This window comes from Coccinella septempunctata, chromosome X (genome assembly GCF_907165205.1).
Source record: "Coccinella septempunctata chromosome X, icCocSept1.1, whole genome shotgun sequence".
Classification (NCBI taxonomy): Eukaryota; Metazoa; Arthropoda; class Insecta; order Coleoptera; family Coccinellidae; genus Coccinella; species Coccinella septempunctata.
The window spans coordinates 10,982,721-11,003,453 of record NC_058198.1 but is presented as its reverse complement, the minus strand read 5'-3'; the positions used below and the strand labels follow the sequence as shown (position 1 = coordinate 11,003,453).

The 20,733-nt window shown below is 34.3% G+C and overlaps 1 protein-coding gene across 1 annotated transcript in view; it reads left to right on the top strand.

Moving 5' to 3' along the window:
• Window positions 1-2,753: 2,753 nt before the first annotated feature.
• The window catches only part of LOC123322208 (kinesin-like protein KIF13A), a 53,110-nt gene continuing 35,130 nt past the window's right edge, over window positions 2,754-20,733 (top strand). Inside the window, exons 1-3 of the mRNA XM_044910088.1 lie at window positions 2,754-3,014; window positions 3,359-3,446; window positions 3,804-3,970. Coding sequence (XP_044766023.1) covers window positions 2,960-3,014; window positions 3,359-3,446; window positions 3,804-3,970 — 310 coding nt within the window. The 5' untranslated portion in view covers window positions 2,754-2,959. The remainder of the gene's footprint in view (window positions 3,015-3,358; window positions 3,447-3,803; window positions 3,971-20,733) is intronic.

Here is a 20,733-nt window from a genome sequence, read left to right as displayed (position 1 = left end):
ATTCAGTTTTATATCAAATTATCAGAAAAGAACAAAACTCTTATTATTTTTTATCTTTCTTTTAAATACTTATCAAAATTCATGTTCTTCTGGCTGGTGATAGTGTTCGAGTTTTCATTTAAACTTATTCCTTAAGCTTCTTTTTTTATTCGTTCAGTCTCACTTGGAGGAGTGGGACAATGTTGAAAAATCGAACTTTATTAATATAGATGTTGAATTTTTCAATAACTAGTTGTTTTCTTAATTTTCTTGAAGCACAATTTTTTTTCGTTTAAGACTTTCAAATGGTCTTGGAAATATACTAGCACAACTGATACCAATTCAGAAATATCTCATCTTCAGCCTAAACCAGTTGGCTTTTCAATTCGTCAGATTTTTACCCTCCAGGTTTTTGGTTAATTTTATAAACCATACCAAGTGCAACATATCATAATGTATATAAAAAGTGCCTCTGAAATATTGAGAGTACCTATATATAACCTAGGGCAATATATTTTCTGAATATTTGTACTTAGAACGAAACTACGATGTTATGTTATGATTGTATCATGTTTGTAATCAATCCTCTGACAACTTCAGGGGTAAATTATTATCTGGAATGTGTAAATATCTACTGTTGGTGCTCAAAATTTCAAATGATAATGGCTCATATTTTTTATATATACATACCTTTAAAAAAAACTTGATTGAGTCGGAACCTGGGTACCTCTATCCCTAAAATCATGTATTTTCGACATAGTTTGATGCAAATTTCACATTTAATTGAAGTTAATTCAGATTAGGATGAAGACTGAACATCGCACAATCTCAATCGAAAATGATTGTATATTGATGAACCCTCTTTTTATATAAAAAGTTCCAACTACATACACTTATATATTTCGTTGCCGTATGAAAATTTGGAATGGATCAAGTTATATTGTAGAGCAAATGGAAATTGAAATATTTATCTTTTCAGACTATTCTAAGAACTTATGTATGTATGTATTATTCAATTTTTCATCTTAATAAACCAAAATATGTATTTCACGTCAATTTTGCGCTAGGTGAATTGTTCATTAAAATAAAAAAAACAGAAAATCTGTTGAAAGATTTAAGATTTGTCTTGGACTTCGAAATACTTATTTTTTTTGTTGTTCTCTATATAAAAATTTCCTTGATTGAGATTCATTTATAAGTATCATGATTTCATCAATTTAAAATTTCAGTATTGTGATTGAAAGAGTACATGCAACTTACGACCAATAATAATAATAATAATTGTTCTGTTATGGCAATAAAAAGATTCTATATTTACGTTAAATATATTTATCTAATATTTTATGCAATATGTTGAAAACATTGTTTCATTTGTTTCCTCCTGGTATTCCGTACCTATGTACATTTCGGTACATGTCACCTTCTGATATTCCTTGAAAAAATTTTTGTTGAATACTAAGATTTCAACATGATCATTATTATTCTTCAATTATTTGGCAAACAAAGTGTTTCTTTGCTTGAGTTCAAGATTCATTATATCAATCATTTGGAAATGTTATATATGTTTATTGATGCGATATATTTAGAAGGGTGTAATACACTCAACCAAAACTCCCTTGATGTTTAATATGAAAAACAAGGTAGATTTTTTAATTAGGGTTGGTAAAGAAACTCATCTAATTTCCACCCCAAGTATTCAGGGGTGCATGACAAACTTTTCAATTATTAATTAAAATTTACTTAATTTAAAATGAAAATTGACCCCTTCAAGCATATTTTCACAAAATATTGAATACCGAGAAGATATGAATTGTGCGCGTCAACATTTAACTTACTCTTTGTATGTTGAATTCGTCTTTTTTAACTTTTTAACTTCCGATGAAAAGTCTTATTAGGATTTATAATTCCATTTTGTCGTGATATGCAGTTAACGCTAAATCAATATTTTCTAAATTGTTCAATATGAAAGATATGAAATAAAAACAAAAATTTTCCTTTCACGACAAAGGCAGTAACTTATTGGATGGTTATAAGATCTTCGGAACAAAAATTATTTCACAGAAATCCTTAATTTTCGTTAAAATATCACCTCCTAAATTATTTCTCATCAATTTCAAATCCTCTATATATCATAACATTATGTAACTATTCAACTAATTTGCTGTTCTTGGTGTTTCCACAAAGACAACAAACTTTATTACATACTGAATAGAAGAATATTCAAGCACCCAAAAGAATAAGAATGTTATCACGATTCATCAGGTACCTAATTATCGATGATATGTGAAACGGTCAATAATAAATAGGGTCAATAATAATTATGTCGAATAATTCAATTGTTTCCGATGTTACACTCGACCCACATTCTTTTCATTCGAAAACTTAGGGTAGTTAGTTTCGACGTTATGGAGTCGAATAGGGATAGTGAAATACTCAAATACGTCCCCGTCAAAAAAAATTTAATAACGGGTTAGAAATATTTTTGAAAAATCAATTGGGTTAAAAAGGGTGTCGCGATTGGGCCTTTCCTGAAGGAAAATCAATCAATCAATCAATATAACGTTACTACTTAACGATCATTTCATTCAAAACAGAAATTTGTATGTAATGAATGATGATAATAACAGAAAGTAACGAAATAACGAATAACGTATTTGGATAAAAGAGTGACAAAGGTAAAGTGGCCTTAACGGGAAATCATAGAAATATTTGGTCACGGTATACCGAAATCGGAACGCGCAATGTCCAATATTTCAATACAGACAGACGTCAAATAATCAGACAGAAGAGAAAAGATTGACGTCGTGCACATGAATATGGCGAAGATAGTGTGTGGTACGAGTCTTTTTGTTGTGATACGTGCTATTTTCTAACTTACCATGTTCGAAAATGGATAGCTATGTGATCATTTATACAAAGAAAGTGTGATAATAGTGTAAATATATATTTTGTGTTAATAAATTAATAAAGAGAAGTCAGAATGTCTACAGATAAAATAAAAGTGGCAGTCAGAGTCCGTCCTTTCAATCGAAGAGGTAAGCAAATTTCTTGAATTAAATGATGTGTCAGAGTAATCAGGTGAAATCATTCGGTTGATAATAGTGTTTGAATAGGCTCTTTGACAATTCGCACTTTTGATACTTGTTTTCTCAAACATAAACATCATGATTCTGTAATTGAATTGTCAAAACACTTCAAACTATTCCAGTCAAACTTAGTGTGAGGTGGTATCCAATCTTTGTACCAATATAATCTAAATAAACAAATTAATAAAATAATCATAAAATGAGTAAACTACGGCGTGTGGTACTTGTTTGAATAACACACCATGTTTACACACCAAGGAAGAGAAGATTCTTATTCATTGTTTTTATTGCAGAATTGGAATTGGGGACATTATGCGTTGTGGAAATGGAAAAAGATCAAACAATACTTCGACAGCCAAATACTTTAGACAAAATAGAAAGGTAAAGTTTATATAAAGAAAGCAACCCTTCGTAAAAACAAAACACTTTAATTATCTGGAACGAAATTCTCACTCACATCGATCAAGACATTAAAATTGTGTTGAAATTCATTGAGACTGTCCTACATAATATCAAATGGATTCAGAACTCCAGATTTACAAGAAATATTCTCTATGTAATTTAGATGTGTAGTTCAGATTCTTTCAATTTTCGGTCATGCTTTTTCTCTTTCATTTCCTAAAGTTCCTGACATTTATGACACATTTGGATGTGAGCTAAATTTGTGGTATTCTTTTTGTGTTTTGTACTTGGAAATATCCAAATAGGGTGGATAAATCGTAAACTTTCCATTTATAGGAAGCAGGTTAACAAGACCTTCGCATTTGACCACTGCTTCAACTCTGTGGACTCCACGAAGGAAAATTTTGCATCTCAGGAAGTTGTTTTCGACTGCCTTGGAAGAGACATTCTTGAAAATGCTTTTCAAGGATACAATGCATGTATCTTTGCCTACGGCCAAACTGGTGAGTAGAATCTTAATCTCATTTGTAGGCGATAATTGTCGAATGAAAATACATTACATATTTATTGCCAGTTTTAAGTCTCAGAATTAATTTTAGAATAATGTAATATTTGTTCTACTTCTATCATTTCATTTGAGATTTGTATCAACTTATTATTTGTTTACCTCTTCATTCCAGTGTATCAGGGGATAACAAACTGATTTATCAGCAGTTATATAATGAATGAATTGTCCTGAACCCTATTCTATGAATTGGAAAATTGATTACCATTGTTGAATTAGTGAAATTTCAAGGATTTCAAGACTAGTTTTTTTATGTTGGATATATTTTTAGAAATAATGAAGATGTTTCAAATTCCAAATAAACCATTAGTATTTTTTTATTTGAATACTCAAAGCAATTGAGTTGATCTCAAATTTTTGGTAATTAAAAAGGAATATGACTTATAAACGCAAAATATCTGATAAGGGAATATTCCAAACACTGAATTTTCTGAACATTATCAGTATTAAATCCAGAATTGAATTAAGGATAGGTGATAAACATTGATTATCTTCAGTTGTGTAATCGATTTTTTTCTTTCATGCAAATCAAAGAAGTATCAAAGCGGGTTGAAACTTTCAATGGGTTTTATTCTTCATGGGATGCAAAACAATATATGATTATCTAGTTCTTATCCACAGTATTCAATAAAAATTGATGAAAAGTGATGATGGCCAGAAAAGTTACATTTATTATGTATTTTACCCTACTGTATTTTTCATCTATATTGTCATTATTTCTTATTATGTGCCTGTAAAATACAGGCCAATACAGATTGGCACGTGAAAACCGTAAAGCTGTAAACTGTAAATTAAGAGTAGCGATATTACCCCCCCTTACCTTTCCCACTTTGTTCTTCGTGACTATGTCTAAAAACTGAAAAAATCCATATATTTTTCGGCGATATCGTTAGTTCTAAGCCGTGGATTACCTGTGTTAGTGTTTCCTTAAATTCGCACACATGTTCAATAGGATATAAATCCGTTAAACTGGCTGTCCGCAATAAAATGTGCACGTCAATCTGTTGAAAAAAAATCAAGGTGAAAAAATTATCCCATTTTGTAACACTTCTTTATCGCTGAGAATATTTTGATATGGGAAAATTCTCTCGAAATCTAACCTTGTTTTGAATGCGGAAATTGACATTTTTCCTTCAAGAATATGAGATATTCTCATATAAATAATCTAATAATAACTTCGTGGTGATGATATCATTAAAGGTGGGTCCTTTTATGTGCATTACTTTATTTTATGAAATATTGCGACCCCTACAAAAAGGGGTAATCTTCAGGCAAGTGTCGAAAAATCAAGTGAACCGTCAGAAATAAAGGTGAAAATATATGCATGAATGGAAGTGCTGAAAGAAATTTTTATATTGTATATCGAGATTTACTTTGAGCGTATTCGTGAATTGCCGTTCTCTCAATGTTTCTAATTTATTCATCCTTCGATGTTATTCACAGACAGGGCGCGATGTATAAAATAACACCTTGCGCTCCCCCCTAACTATTGATCTAGACGATATTGTCCAGACTAAGCTGTCAATTGTTGGATATGTTCACCACAAAGGACGTTGACACTCTGGAAGATTAAAATAACCCTGTTATCCATTTTCAAAAGAGCCCGCTTCCTTTTCGACGGATTACAATTTCCGAACTGTCATTTGGTATTTGTATGTGTATATTTACTGGTATATCCAATGATGAACGTTTGCAATCGAGCACTAAAAAAGTTAATCCTTCCTGAAATTTTAATATTTACTTTTTGAGACATACAGTTTTAAAAAGGAACCGAATATATTCGAATGTTCTGATGCTGGACTCATGGAACTTAGAATTTATATTGGTATAATCTTAATATACAGCCTGAGTCTAACTTGAAATGAATTCAGTGAATTAGAGACAGTTTTTTTGTTGTGAATATTCTCGGATGGATCGATTAGTATTTCAAATGGCACTCTTTCTGATGTAAGAAATGCGTCCTAAATTGAGATCTGATGTTATCTATAATTTTTTCAATGGAAATCCTAATTTTTATGACTATTTTGAAAGGGTATGTCAAGCTACAGATGCGTGCTAAATATCAAACCCCATTCCTTATCGTTAGAAAGATATTTAACAAACATCAGCTAATTTTAAAATGAAGGAATCTGATTCTACTCAATGAAATAATTCAGACAGTTTTAAAATGGAATGTTGAGAGGTATTTAGATATCGATTGAAATTTATTCTGGGAGGATTCTGTTTCAGAGATTGGGAGTGAAAACCCTAAAAAGTTTATGTCGAGAGGTATTTGTTTATGATTTTTTGTGAAATAAAAAATTTAAATAAAAATAATTAATAAGAGTAGCATCGCATCAAGCGAAGATTATCGAGGAATTTATGGTTCTTTGACATGGGCGGTAAATCAAGATTCTTCTCTCGATATTTGGTACTTTGTAGCTTGACATACCAGATGATATGTCAAGTTAATATTCATAAAGAAGAATAGTCATAAAAATTTGGAGTACCGTTCAAAAACATTATCGATGATGTCATATCTAAAATTTGGCTTTATATTGTATACCATTTTCTTATATGGGAAAGAGCCCAATTTTAAGTCGACCTTGTCCGACAAAAAACTTACTTTTATACAGGGTGAGTCTTTGACACGTACAAATATTTTAACAGTAGATTCTTGAGATCAAAAGAGACGATTTTTTCCTTCACCATTTTTTTTCGATTCGGCGCTAATACAAAGATATCATTTTAAGTTTTCATAATGAACTATGCCACCCCTGGAAACACATAATTACCTTCAGAATAACTAGCTAAATTTGTGACACTACACAACTGTGGATCTTTTAAAAAGAGTTGTATTCAGCCAAACTACCCAATTTTTCAAATTTCACAGATACTTTTTAATTTTTGAACATTAAATTACTCGAAAACGGCGCATTATAAGAGAAAATTTAAAGAATGCTTTTATTTTATAAAACGTTCAAATATTCATTAGATAGCGGCCAACTTAGTTTCAAATGTTGGGTTCTTTGAAGTTTTGGTATTTTTATGGTACATAATGGTCATAATGGGAAAACTGGAAGACGTAGGTGACATCTTGTGTTCGAAAAATATTCATCAAATAAATAAAAAACTATAGTCCAAAATTCATTTCATTCGATAGAACCGTTTGTGAGATTGTTCTTTGTGATATTTAAAAATAACATTTTTTATGGTTTTTTAACAGCCTGTATCTTTTACACCGAGCCGATTCGGAAAAAGTGGTTGAGGAAAAAAGTGTTTCTTTTGACCTCAAGAATCTACTGTTAAAATATTTGTACAAGTCAAAGACTCACCTTGTATACTGAATTTATTCCAGTCGCACTGTATTACAGAAAGTTTCACCATTTATAACTGGCTGGACTGTTGTGTTATTAAAATTGGTTGGATTAGTCTACGGCCCAGGTATTATAATATATGTACATTGAAACTTTGGTAAAATTTTATGAAATAGTTGGTAATGCAGGAAACAATTTCCCTTCTTTAGAGTAAGACTACTAGGTGTCGCCATGGTTACTGTTACCCTAAAGGTACTGTGTTAGATATTTGAACGGTGGTACTACATTTCCTGATATATGTTGTTTGTTACATTTGAGTCCAGGTATAATTTGAATCCTTCCATGAAAGCATACGGGGAATTTCATGAAATATAGGTTTTGAAGGAAAGAAAAATCATTTATTCCGATATTGCCATTAGATTAAATAATTGTAAGAATACAAACTATATATCTATCTAACTCTGTCTAACCGATAATAATTTATTATTATTAATTGTTTCAGGATAACGCTTGAATCGAGTATTTTGATCAATAAAAATCAAAACGAACTTTACATTCACCTCATGAAATCAATCACGGTATAAAATTCCTTTTGCAGCATATATTTCTCATCAAAGTTTCCAAAATATTACTATGTAGTTGAATTATTGTCAATTTATGCAACCAACTGTTGACGTTGTTAGATGGGCCATTATTTGGAGATAAAGCAGTAAAAGAGTTGGTTTTATCTTTTAAAGGCGGTTCTCAGTTCTTGGATGAATTCGGTCTGTTAGAACGGATATTTTTATGAAAATAAGTTCACTGATGGTAGAAATCAACCAATTGCTACAAAATATTTTCCATCATCAATTATTCCCCTTCAACATTTTGAATATTTTGGTGGTGGAATGGCCACATCGAAAATATCGGCCTGATTTTTTTCCGACATTTGCTTCCCTTATATACCTTCGGACTAAGGGCTGGTCAGCCTTGGGGGGCTGTCCACTTTCCGGATTATCACGATAAGGTAAAGTTGAACTATTCTCCTTCAATTGCGTGGTCGTGGTCATAATGGTGTATCGATTTTGAAGTAACTATGAAAATGCCATGTTGACATTATGCATTATTCTGCGCGTTATGGGAAGGCTTTCATCGATATAGAAAACTGGGAAATTTACAGATTAAATATTATATCTATTGATTTGTTCCGGCGCACATTGCTTCTAGACGAACTTTTTACAAGAGATATCCCATTACCTTCAGTAGCGGACCATTACGTGATTATAATTAGATAAAATTAGCCCGCAAAAAGTTCGACGTTCTTGGTGAATCGGGAGGATAAAGGGATTACGGAATTTGAAGGATGGTTTACGTCAACGCTTCCCTGACTCAACCTGCAGTATTTCCCATTCTGTCAGTTTCAGTCCGTGTACTTTTTTTTGCATTATTTCTCTTCATCGAAGAAAGGGAAATGTTATCAATAAAATTAATACTATCGTCTTTTGCTAATTTCTTCACAAGTTTCACACTTTCAGCTGAAAATGTATTTTCGGTATTTGTGATACAATACAGTCAGAAATTGAGTTGTGGTTAAAGCAAAATAAGTGTATGTGGGGGTGGTTGAGTAGAATTCAAAGCTCTTTGTAACAGACCCCAAGCGTGTTCAATGTAGCATCAAGCACTAACGATACTGTACGTCCATTGAAACAAATGAGTCCCCTAAGGTTGTGTTCACAAACTTACTCCGAGAGTAGAGTATGAGTATGGCCATGCTCAGAGAGCATACTCTGAGGAACTAAAAGTACGTTTGTGAACGCTTCGAGTAATCGGAGCTTGCTCAGAGTAAGGGTGACCGGCCACCGAATGCGAAGTTGAGCGAAGCTGGGCGTTTTCAATGCTAATATAATTGACAAGCTAAGAATCGAGTGACGTAGCTTGTCATTTAGCATTGAAAACGCTCAGCTTCGCTCAACTTCGCATTCGGTGGCCGGTCACCCTTAGTTTGTGAACGCAACCTAACAGTAACTGTACCACCTCTGAACGGATGAACCATATCCAAAAACACTCCATATTTCAACTCATCTGTGAACAATACAGTCCTCCATTGATCGTTCCATTTCACTTGCTCATCGAAGTCCGTTATGTTTTTGAGTTAGTGGAACCTAACATAACCTAACAGTAACTGTACCACCTCTGAACGGATGAACCATATCCGAAAACACTCCATATTTCAACTCATCTGTGAACAATACAGACCTTCATTGATCGTTCCATTTCACTTGCTCATCGAAGTCCGTTATGTTTTTGAGTTAGTGGAACCTAACCTAACAGTAACTGTACCACCTCTGAACGGATGAATCATATCCGAAAACACTCCATATTTCAACTCATCTGTGAACAATACTGACCTTCATTGATCGTTCCATTTCACTTGCTCATCGAAGTCCGTTATGTTTTTGAGTTAGTGGAACCTAACCTAACCTAACAGTAACTGTACCACCTCTGAACGGATGAACCATATCCGAAAACACTCCATATTTAAACTCATCTGTGAACAATACAGACCTTCATTGATCGTTCCATTTCACTTGCTCATCGAAGTCCGTTATGTTTTTGAGTTAGTGGAACCTAACCTAACAGTAACTGTACCACCTCTGAACGGATGAACCATATCCGAAAACACTGCATATTTCAACTCATCTGTGAACAATACAGACCTTCATTGATCGTTCCATTTCACTTGCTCATCGAAGTCCGTTATGTTTTTGAGTTAGTGGAACCTAACCTAACCTAACAGTAACTGTACCACCTCTGAACGGATGAACCATATCCGAAAACACTCCATATTTAAACTCATCTGTGAACAATACAGACCTTCATTGATCGTTCCATTTCACTTGCTCATCGAAGTCCGTTATGTTTTTGAGTTAGTGGAACCTAACCTAACCTAACAGTAACTGTACCACCTCTGAACGGATGAACCATATCCGAAAACACTCCATATTTCAACTCATCTGTGAACAATACAGACCTTCATTGATCGTTCCATTTCACTTGCTTATCGAAGTCCGTTATGTTTTTGAGTTAGTGGAACCTAACCTAACCTAACAGTAACTGTACCACCTCTGAACGGATGAACCATATCCGAAAATACTCCATATTTAAACTCATCTGTGAACAATACAGACCTCCATTGATCGTTCCATTTCACTTGCTCATCGAATCCGTTATGTTTTTGAGTTAGTGGAACCTAACCTAACCTAACAGTAACTGTACCACCTCTGAACGGATGAACTTCCATATCCGAAAACACTCCATATTTCAACTCTGTAACAATACACACCTACATTGATCGTTCCATTTCACTTGCTCATCGAAGTTGCTTATGTTTTTGAGTTAGTGGAGTCCCTCTCAAAAGTCGGGGAATGTAGATTAACGTCTCGAAGTCTTCGACGAACTGTTTCAATCAAAAACAAAACACCAGAAACGTTCAAAAGCCGCTGTAGCACTATTCGAAAGTACTAGAAGGCTCTCTACAGGTAAACACAGTCTGAAATCGATCTTGTGCAGGAATGGCAGATCTTGGGCTTTCACTTCTCGGCCTTTCGGTCACGTTTCCAGTTTTTCGGTATCGAAGGACGAGCAAGTAAACTACGCTTTCACTAACTTGATAGAAATTCGAAACATTTCTCTGATTACGTTCTCTCTCAATCATACTATTAGTCCTATTGGCTTCATCTTCCTTCCTTGGGATGGAGCTGCGCACTTGTAGATAAAGGAGGCAATCTCTTTCTTTACGTTATGGTGTTTTGGTTGTCCCAAATTCAGGTTCTGCACCTGTAATCGCGGTCTGTGAGCCTTGTTCAGCAAGGTAATCTACCCTCTCGTTTCCCAGAATGCCCCCGTGTCGTGACACCCTACGCAAGGTTTACTCTATTGATACATGCAAGGACTGAGACTTTTTTTGTCATCCCTATATATGCTTGGAGGGAGCTTTGAGGGTATCCTGGCTGTCAGAGTATATGAGGATTTTTTTTTACCTTTATACTTCCTTTCCAGGTTCTCCCTGGCAAACGCAACAATTGCGCGTTACTTGTTTGAAACTCTTTCATGTGAAAAAATCCTGCATTACCAGCAGAATGATCAAAAACGCTAAAAATTACTCATAAAAGTCTATTTCCAAAATATAACGAAATTCTAATCATCTCAAATCAGAATTGAAGGGCCAAATAGGGAAAACACTGGCGTAAAGTCGAGTTCACTTGTTCGAAGGTTTAAGGGTTCGACTAAAATTTGAACGTCATCAGGCGGATAGTTTCTAAGGTAGAGATTTTTATTTCTCATTGATGAGATCTCCACGAAATTTTGTACAAGTTCTAGAGCAATCCAATTGGATCGGTTTTTTGTCGAATATTCTGAAAAACATCAAAACTTTCGAAAATTTTTCCATATCAAGCGATATAAGATGTACATGGCTATTTTCATGAATAAATGACAGGTGATTCAATGTGGATTTAATGACATTCTTGAATAATGGCAGATCGCAAGAGATAAAAATTTTGTTACAAAAATGTTAAACGAGTTCTTGATGGTTTTACTCTTCATTCGGAAACTTCCTCATTGCCTTCAATGATTATTTACTAAACGTTAGGTGATAAATGCCATCGAAGACCTTCTGATCACACCACTTCTTTAGCATCTACCAGGTGTGATGTTGAACAACTTCTAAGCCTAGGACAATAAAAACTGTGATACGAGGTATGCGAGAAAAGTAATGAGACTGACAACACTGCGAGCGACCTGTGAGTTGTGGTTTTGTTGTGTGCTACGAAAATGAAGCAACGTTGCGCCGACAAGTTTTTTGTTAAACTTGTGGAATCTGCTAGTGAGGCCTTTGAACATTTGTAACAGGCCTATGGAGAACATTCCTTATTAGGGGCAGAAGGTTTTCGCTGGCAGAATAGATTTTTGGAGGGCCAAGGACACGTTGCAGTTGACCCTCTTTTAAGGGGAGTTTCAGTTTCAAAAACCAACGAAAATGTCATACGTGTGAGACCAGGCCGTCGATAAACAATAAGGATAATGTACCCTCACTATCAAATTTTGATGAGCTTCATTACTTTCCTCACGCACACCTTTTCAATATGTGTATCCTCCCAGAATTTTCATCAATTCATATGATTGACATTTAGTTATGTCCATCATGTGAATCGATGGTTACCATGACCTAATGTCAATTTGAAATTTGTGCTGCCGTCGCCAATTTATACCTTACGCATACATACGTTTCGTGTATGAACCGATTGCGAAAAAAACTGGACATGCCCATTTTTGTTGTTTCCGCAGATACCGGCTCACGTTAATTTCCGAAGTGTTGCCCCTGCTAGGTGAATGATAGGGCTACCGCTCCGATACGTGACTGTGAGTCATCGCGACTAGGAATAGAACTGCATGCGAGTGTTACTCACTCGAACATGAAGGGGAAAAATGAATAAATAAACAATAATTCAAAACATACGCTCCATTTCCCAGTTACCGTATAATTGCATTAGTTGTGCAAGGTGTAATGGGAAGCCGAAATAAAACCGACTCTTCGAATCTCATTTGGTAAAAAGTGGAATTTCGTTCTTGGCATCTGCCTACCTTGCTGATTGAATTAAAAAGTGATGAAGGTTTCCGTTTTATTCAGGCGGAGGCTTGGACTGGGCAATCTGTTTTAATTGGAAAAAAATATGCGTACGTTTCACCAGAGCAAACCTAGAAAGTTGCCATTTGCAGATGAAGGTTTTTTCCCCAATATTTCCAAGAAATACAGGTCTGAGTTCAATTACTTTGGATTCGTATTTGTTGAATAGGGAAGAAAAAATCTGAAGGTATCTATACCTTCGAAACCATAGACCGGATTTTGCTCATTAACCAAATCAACCGGCGCCTTAGGACACTAAAAATACTCTGAAAGTTTCTAGTTCCTAGCTCTGTCTGAGACAGCAATGTCCTGTAAGATATCCAAGCACTATTTGGAACTTTAAAGTTTTAAAATTCCAAATAGTTTCCACTTTCGTAGAAAAGATAGCAGCACTTAACGAAAGTCTTTTTTCAATTTCACCAGGATACGAATTGTAGGCAATGGCGAAACTTTTCGAGAAATTTCTTCATGTGAAAATTCGTAGAAAGGATAATTGCACCTCGGAAAGTTAATAACACGAATGAATATTTGTTCTTCAATGAAAAAAAAAAATTTTCCGTTTGACGAATAAAACATTTTTGGACTTTCCGATGTGACGAACTGATTGTATTGAATTATAATGAAAATCCCATTTAAATCAGTGGTTTCTCATGTAAGATAATCATTTTCTCTTTTTGAACTGACCATCATAACGGTTTATACCACTTTTAACACTTGCACCTTTTAGGCAGTCACGAGATCGCCATCTGCCGTTCAGATTGGTTCCTCTCGTTGTTAGGGATCCTGTATAAACCCAGCATATATATTACTGCGGTCGGGTGAAGAAAATTTTTTCTTCTTTCCTTAAAACTGCAGTATGTGATTTTCAATATAGGATGAGTTGTTTAACCACTACACGTGAGTCTACATTCAACTTTCAGGCAAGCTTTAGTATAGCGAAACATGTATAATGGTTTAATCTCTCGTCCTGATGAAAAATCAGGTTATTCAGTTTTTGTTTTATTATGATCATCACGGGATAACAATTCGTTCAATTTTTCGAATGCCTGTATTTTTGCATCGTTCGACAGCTTGCCTGTATGTAAATATTGAGGGGGAAACACGTAAAATACGTTATATAGCACGTGTTTCACCTCTGAAAAGGGTAGATTATCAACTACTGCCGACATGGAAGTATTCGTCGAGGGCTATCGATATTCGATTGATGTGCTTTATGCTACTGTCGAGTATTATCCTAGCAACACATGAGAGGTACAAATTCATTGCATTGCAGATGGCCAACTATTTGCCTTTTTCCGCCTGATACATTAAATGAAAAATAAATAAAACATCCTAGCGTCAGAGTTTCGTTATAAGGATTCTGTTCTGAGTATGAACATTATTGGAACATGTAGACTGTGCATTTTCTTCATGTATATTCAGTTTGTCAGGTTTCATTGTAATGTTTTGAGTTGAACACTCCTTCACTAGAGGCTAAAGTTTCGTTGATGTATTTCGACTTTTTCGGAGCAGTAATGCCATGTAGTTTTTTTTTATTGAAATAACAATGCAAGATATGCAAGTTACATACAGTTGACTATAACCATAATCTGCTGTTTTGCAGACTAATTTCTTTAGTAAAATATTACCACAGGATGTGAGTTGTTTTTCTAGTGAAATTCAATTTCGTTCCTAATACGGTATTCCTCGAGTTCTGGGATCATGATAAATCGTGTAATAACCTCCGGAGAACACATGAAAAACTGTGGTGGGCTTAGATATATTGAAAGAAAAGATTTTTTCACTTGGTATGAAATTGTATTTACAATTTTGTATGTTGTCTTTTACTGATAGTTCATTGTATACAATTTGAGTTAAAAGTAAGTAGGTATGTATCATTTTGGCCGAACTGGTCAATTTTTCTAAATTAATAAACTTTTCTCTATAATTGAGTTTTTCATGCACCTTCAATACCTGTTCAAAAAAATACTGTATCGGTATTGGGTTAAAATTGAGTAGGTAATTGTAGCGTAACAATACCAAGACCTGTGCAAGATTTCTTGGGTATCGTATCAGTAGAAATAATTTTACATCTCCGACAATACACTGTTCAAAGATTGAAGTGGACACTTGAGAGAATTGAGTCAAATTTTCAGTATTTCTGTACATACCATGTAGAGAGGGGTAGGTATGCGTATAACACACACAAAATATATTCTTCTTGACTCTAAATGGGTTAACTCAATTCTTGTAGTTCTATGATTTTTTTTTGTAGTTCGTATTTGCATTATTGGTCTATTGTAACTCATCCAGTGTTGTGTAATATCAATTGTGAATTAATTGTCGCCGGTTTAACTAGCGTTTAAAAGCCTTCCAACTTGATCAATAAGTGTGAACGAATCTTCGAAATTGAAATACTCTATTCTCTTTTTGTGTATTGGGTGTATTATCTATTTCTACACTGTTTTCACCCCAAATGACACGATACAACAATTTTTTCAAGTGACCTAATGCAACGAATCAGACGATTCATTGTCCACCCATATGTTTATGTTTTGTTTCGTTTTTTCGATGCCGGTGTCACCTTCCACATTCCCGTACTTGAAATTCGGTGAAATTTTGTGGAACTTTTAGGGGTTGTATCTCAGCCATCTTGGATAGTTTTTATTATAATATAGATAATTTTTTGAGAAATGTCTTATTTTGAGGACCTCTACCTTCTGTCAAAAAAAGCCTCACTTTTGATAACACCCTATATGCAAAATGGGTTTTCTATTTCCCCTTATACATTATTTAATGTAAGCAATTCTCCACTTCAATTTTTGAGCATTGTATTTGCCAGATGACCCTCAAACTCTGCACGAACTTTACGAAAGGTCAGATATGTATTTCTGTAAATATTATGGAAATGAATTTCTCCTGTTAGAAGGCAAAGAGCAACTTGCTGATTTTGAATTTGAACAAACTCGCAAAAGCTCCTGACTCACGTCAGTGCTTTCCCCATTTTTTCCAATTATCGGATAACCTATTGCAACTCGCACTGCACGCTCATCTGAGAACTTCCCTTTTCGAAAGTTAATAGTCAATTAACTCTCCTTCAATCACCCTCGACGTACCAACCAAAACGGAAATATAAGTTCAACCGAAAACATGAAAAGACCGATTTCTTCGCTCGCATTAGATTTTCTCTGGATCAAAGGCGGAATAAATTGTTTCCCAGGAGAAAAAGTTATATTTATTTTTTTGCCTTCACCTCCGCGTTCTACGGATCTGAAACACAAATTCGTCCGTTTTCTAATCCGCGTATCGATTCGGGATGGCTTGCGTGACGTGTTCTTTTTATCTCGCCTAGTTCTCTTTTTCGTTAATTAATATAGGTGGTTCCCCCAAGTTGCACGTGGCGTGACGTAACTGTTCAGTAGAGGCTGTGTCCGAAAACGCGGCAATGTCAAAATTGAATTCTACATCATCCCTTGAATAGTTTTTATTCTGTTCCGGTTCATTATTTCCAAAAATGAACCCTCGAAATCGTACACGTTGAAAACTGTGATAACTGCTGCAGTTTTGAGACGTGTCGATCAAAATTCTGAAATTTTTAATCCATGCGTATGGTTTTCAGATGCTTATTATAGTATAGTATATTCATACTAATTTTCATTGAGAGAACTACTCTTTTAAACCCTATGATGTTTTTTTTAAGTACCTATGGTCTAATTCTCTAAACCCTTTTCCAAAAAATAAGTCCTGAATACTGAGCAAATTTTGTAATAAACTGCTCGTCAAAAGTTGAGGATATTGATGTTTACCGAAGATGTATATTTTCTGTATCTTATTATTATTTTATCAATTACAGGAACTTAAAACGATTAAAGAAATGTCCTCTGGTTCATTGTGAAGCAAGACTGCATCGAGACTACTCATTCCTTCGAAATACCATTACTTTAACCTGAAAAACTATACATGTACAGGGTGCTGGTCAGAAAAAGACCTTATACCTTATATTCGAATATATAGAAGCTATCGAAAAAAATTTCAAGTAAAATTTGTTCTGCATAAATCAGTCTTTAATAATTCGCTAATAAAATCAACTAACGTATTTGTGTACAGAGTGGCAATACAAAGTTACTTTTTTAAATAGAACACCCTATATTTCATGTTTTGGACAAGGAGTTGAAACTTTGGGTGTAATCGGCTCTAATTAACGCATAAACTACCCAATTTTTCATCATATTCTGAAATTCTGATTTAGAAATAATTAATTCGGATATTCATTGAGTTGTATGTCCATGTGGAATGGACAAACCAACAACACGTTGCACGTATACAGGTTGAGTCTTTGACTCGTGAAAATATTTTACAGTAGATTCTTGGTAAAAAATGACTTATATGACTCCTATATACTATTATATTTTTTCCGATTCGGCTCTGATAAAAAGATATAGCATTTTAAGTTTTCATTATGAGCTGTGCTATCTCTGGAAAAAGAAAATTACCTCCAGAATAACTAGTTAAATCTGTAACACTACACATCTGTGGATATTTTCAAAAGAGTTGCATTCGGTCAAAGTACCCAATTTTTCGAATTTCACAGATATTTTTAATTTCCGAACATCAAATTATTCTAAAACGGCGCATTATACCAGAAAATATGAAGAACTTTTATTTCACAAAAAAATTAAATATTCATTAGATAGCGTCCAACTTAGTTTCAAGAGTTAAGTTCTTTGAATTTCTGGTATTTTTATGGTACGTCATGGTCGTAATGAGAAAACTGGAAGACGTGGGTGATAACTTGTGTTCGAAAGGAAATAAATGAAAAACGATATTCCGAAATTCCTTTCATTAGATGAAACCGTTTGTGGGATAGATAGTTTGTGAAATAACATTTTTTATGGTTTTTCAACAGCCTGTATCTTTTAAACCGAGCCGATTCTGAAAAAAATGGTGAAGAAAAAATGTGTTTCTTTTGACCTCAAGAATCTGCTTGAATATTTATACGAGTCAAAGACTCACCCTGTATAGAGGACTAACAGACATGTGATTCTCGTCGCCGGTTAGGCTAACTTGAATGGAGCCAATTTTTTTCACACAATCATGACAAAAATAATGTCCAAATTGACCAAGGTAATATTGAAGAAAATAATGATATCGATAAAAGTGACATATGTATTTTGTGATTGTTATAGTGATGAGAAGCTGAACGATCATATATATGGTTTAAATAAATTCGTAGAACACTTTTGTAGCTGAATAATTTTGTATTTAGCAATGTGTCAAGTCATCTTCTGTCGCCAAAGAAAATGCATTTTGTCACAATTGTTTCCCATGAATAAAAAAAATAGATTTTCTGCATATAGGTGCAATATTCACATGTTTTTTCTGAATTTTTTGAGGAAACCCGTTTTTTCGATTAATTAACTTATAAACGGGGAGAACATTTTCTTCAATTGTGAAAATTACAAATAATGGACAAAATGCTTAAGGAAAGTCTGCTCCTCAAGGTACATATGATATTTTTATTGAATTGCCGTAGAATTATCAAGTATTCTGCAGTTTGTCACCGCAATTTGTCGAGAATGCTTCTTGAAAATGTCAATAACTCCTTAAATCAAATGAAAAAACTATTCATTTTCAAAGGTCATTTTGGAAAAATCGCAGTGTTTCGGACGACCTGTAGAGTGATCCTAAAAACTGAAGGATACTCGAAAACTCTTCAGAAATTCAATAAAAATAATCATACAATTATCTAGGGGGTTTTCAAGGTATGATCTCTAGTTAAAACCATCATACTCATTAAATTTATCGAAAAAAGTGACTTACGTCACACATTTATTACAATTGGTGTATTTCGAAATCAGAATGTCATGTAGATTCAAGGTATGAAATAAAAAATAAGATAGCAAAGTGGACCTATAATGTCACAAATAATAGCAGCTTATGCACTAAGTTGAGTCGATTGCGCCAAAGTTTAAATCATTCTGCTTGCCAAAATTTCTTAGTTACCTACCGATCGAGTACTGTTAACTCACCCTGTATAAAAATCATATTGTCTATATTGTTGAAGCTGGGCTTCTGAAATTCAAGAGATGTGTAGGCATTGTAACAATGTTATAAAATACAAACAACATTCCACAGAATACGTTACTCGGGTCAAAACAGTTGAAAGCTCTTAGAACCTGAAGGTTGAATTTTCTCATTTGTTTTTTCGTAATTTGTATGTTTCAAAACAAATTTCGAATTCCAGGGGGGTTATTGCTTCTGGATCATTTTAGAAAATAACGAGCATTCTTCATTTGAGTTTTATGACTTTAATACAACATCATCATCTTTTAGGAAAACTCCTTACTATCGATTGGAGTGAGAACGACGAATAATTCACGGAATTTCAATATGATGAATAGGAAGAAATTAGCTGCTGAGTAACCAGCACGAAAAGGCGGCCTTTTCATAATATCCTATTCAGATCGCCCACTTCAACGTTAGGTTCACCGCAACGTGAAAGGAAATCTCTCTCTCTGCAATTTAAATGGACAAGTGCACGGGAATCAACAGAGAATTGTTCCCTTACAGCCGTTTTTCCGTTCGTATTGGTGCATAAAATTCAATCTCGCTACGTGGATGATACCAATTATGTACCTTGAACTCCATCTTGAAGTGATGTTAAAAAATCAACCTTGTGTTGAGTCTGGCGTTGTTATCGATTCGAAGTTTGACACACTTTCAAAAGTCGGTTGTTTGCGTCCCTTCAGGTGGTAGAATGGAAATAGGGTCCGAAACTTAGAGTTGGCGTTTGAATAAATCAAGCGTCTCTACACGAGCATGATGCAAGATTTACCTGAATAAATAGTTGTTTTTATTACTCGAAAACTAATCGAGTTAATGTAGGATTTGCTGGCTTATTTTTAGCATTTTCAATTATTCTCTCCAAAGTTTCGGCAAGAATTCGTTAGCCGTCTTCAGGTATTCTCTCGTTTTTGAGCGGTTTTCTTGAGATCTATATTTTCATCTTCTCTGTTAGATGTTGTGTCATAAAGGCTACCTACCTCCAGCTTAGTGTTTAGGTGGTGATTATATACGGAATGGAGGCACTGCACTGTATTCGTTGGCTTTCCACTTAAAAAAAGTGGTCAAACACGACAACCCTGCTTTTTCAAATGAGAATATCTTATCTACATGATAATATCTGAATTCCCCTTAAATTCTCAAAATTCATCTGTGTTTATTGAACTCCCAAAGAATTCTCGAGTCTCCTTCAGTTTTTCTGATCACTCTACTGTGATCAGAAAAAGTTCAGGGCATGTCATTAGAAAAAATTGACCAATTTACGTTTTTAAAAGGTAATTTGCGAAAAATTACAGTGTCTTTTGGACCAACCGTAGAGTCATCCGAACAACTGCAGAAGACTTGAGATTTCTTGGGGAGTTCAATAAAAAAATCGTACATTTATCTGGAACTGCTTTCAACATTCGATTTCACCTAAAACCAACATGAAATTTGTTGGAAAACTTCTCTTAGTTCAGAATTTCTGAGAGTTATCGACCGATCGAGCACTGTTGACTCACCCTGTATAGAGTAAAAAGTAATGTAAAAAATTACTCAACTCTTAATGTTCAATTAAGAACTTTGTCATGCACCCTCCACGAGGATTGGAGAGAATTCAAGTTTTTCAAAGGGCAACGCTAACTTTTTGTGTCAAATGGATAGAATTTTTGTTGGTAACGATGATTTGGTCATTGGGTCTATCATCAACCTCAAAATTAA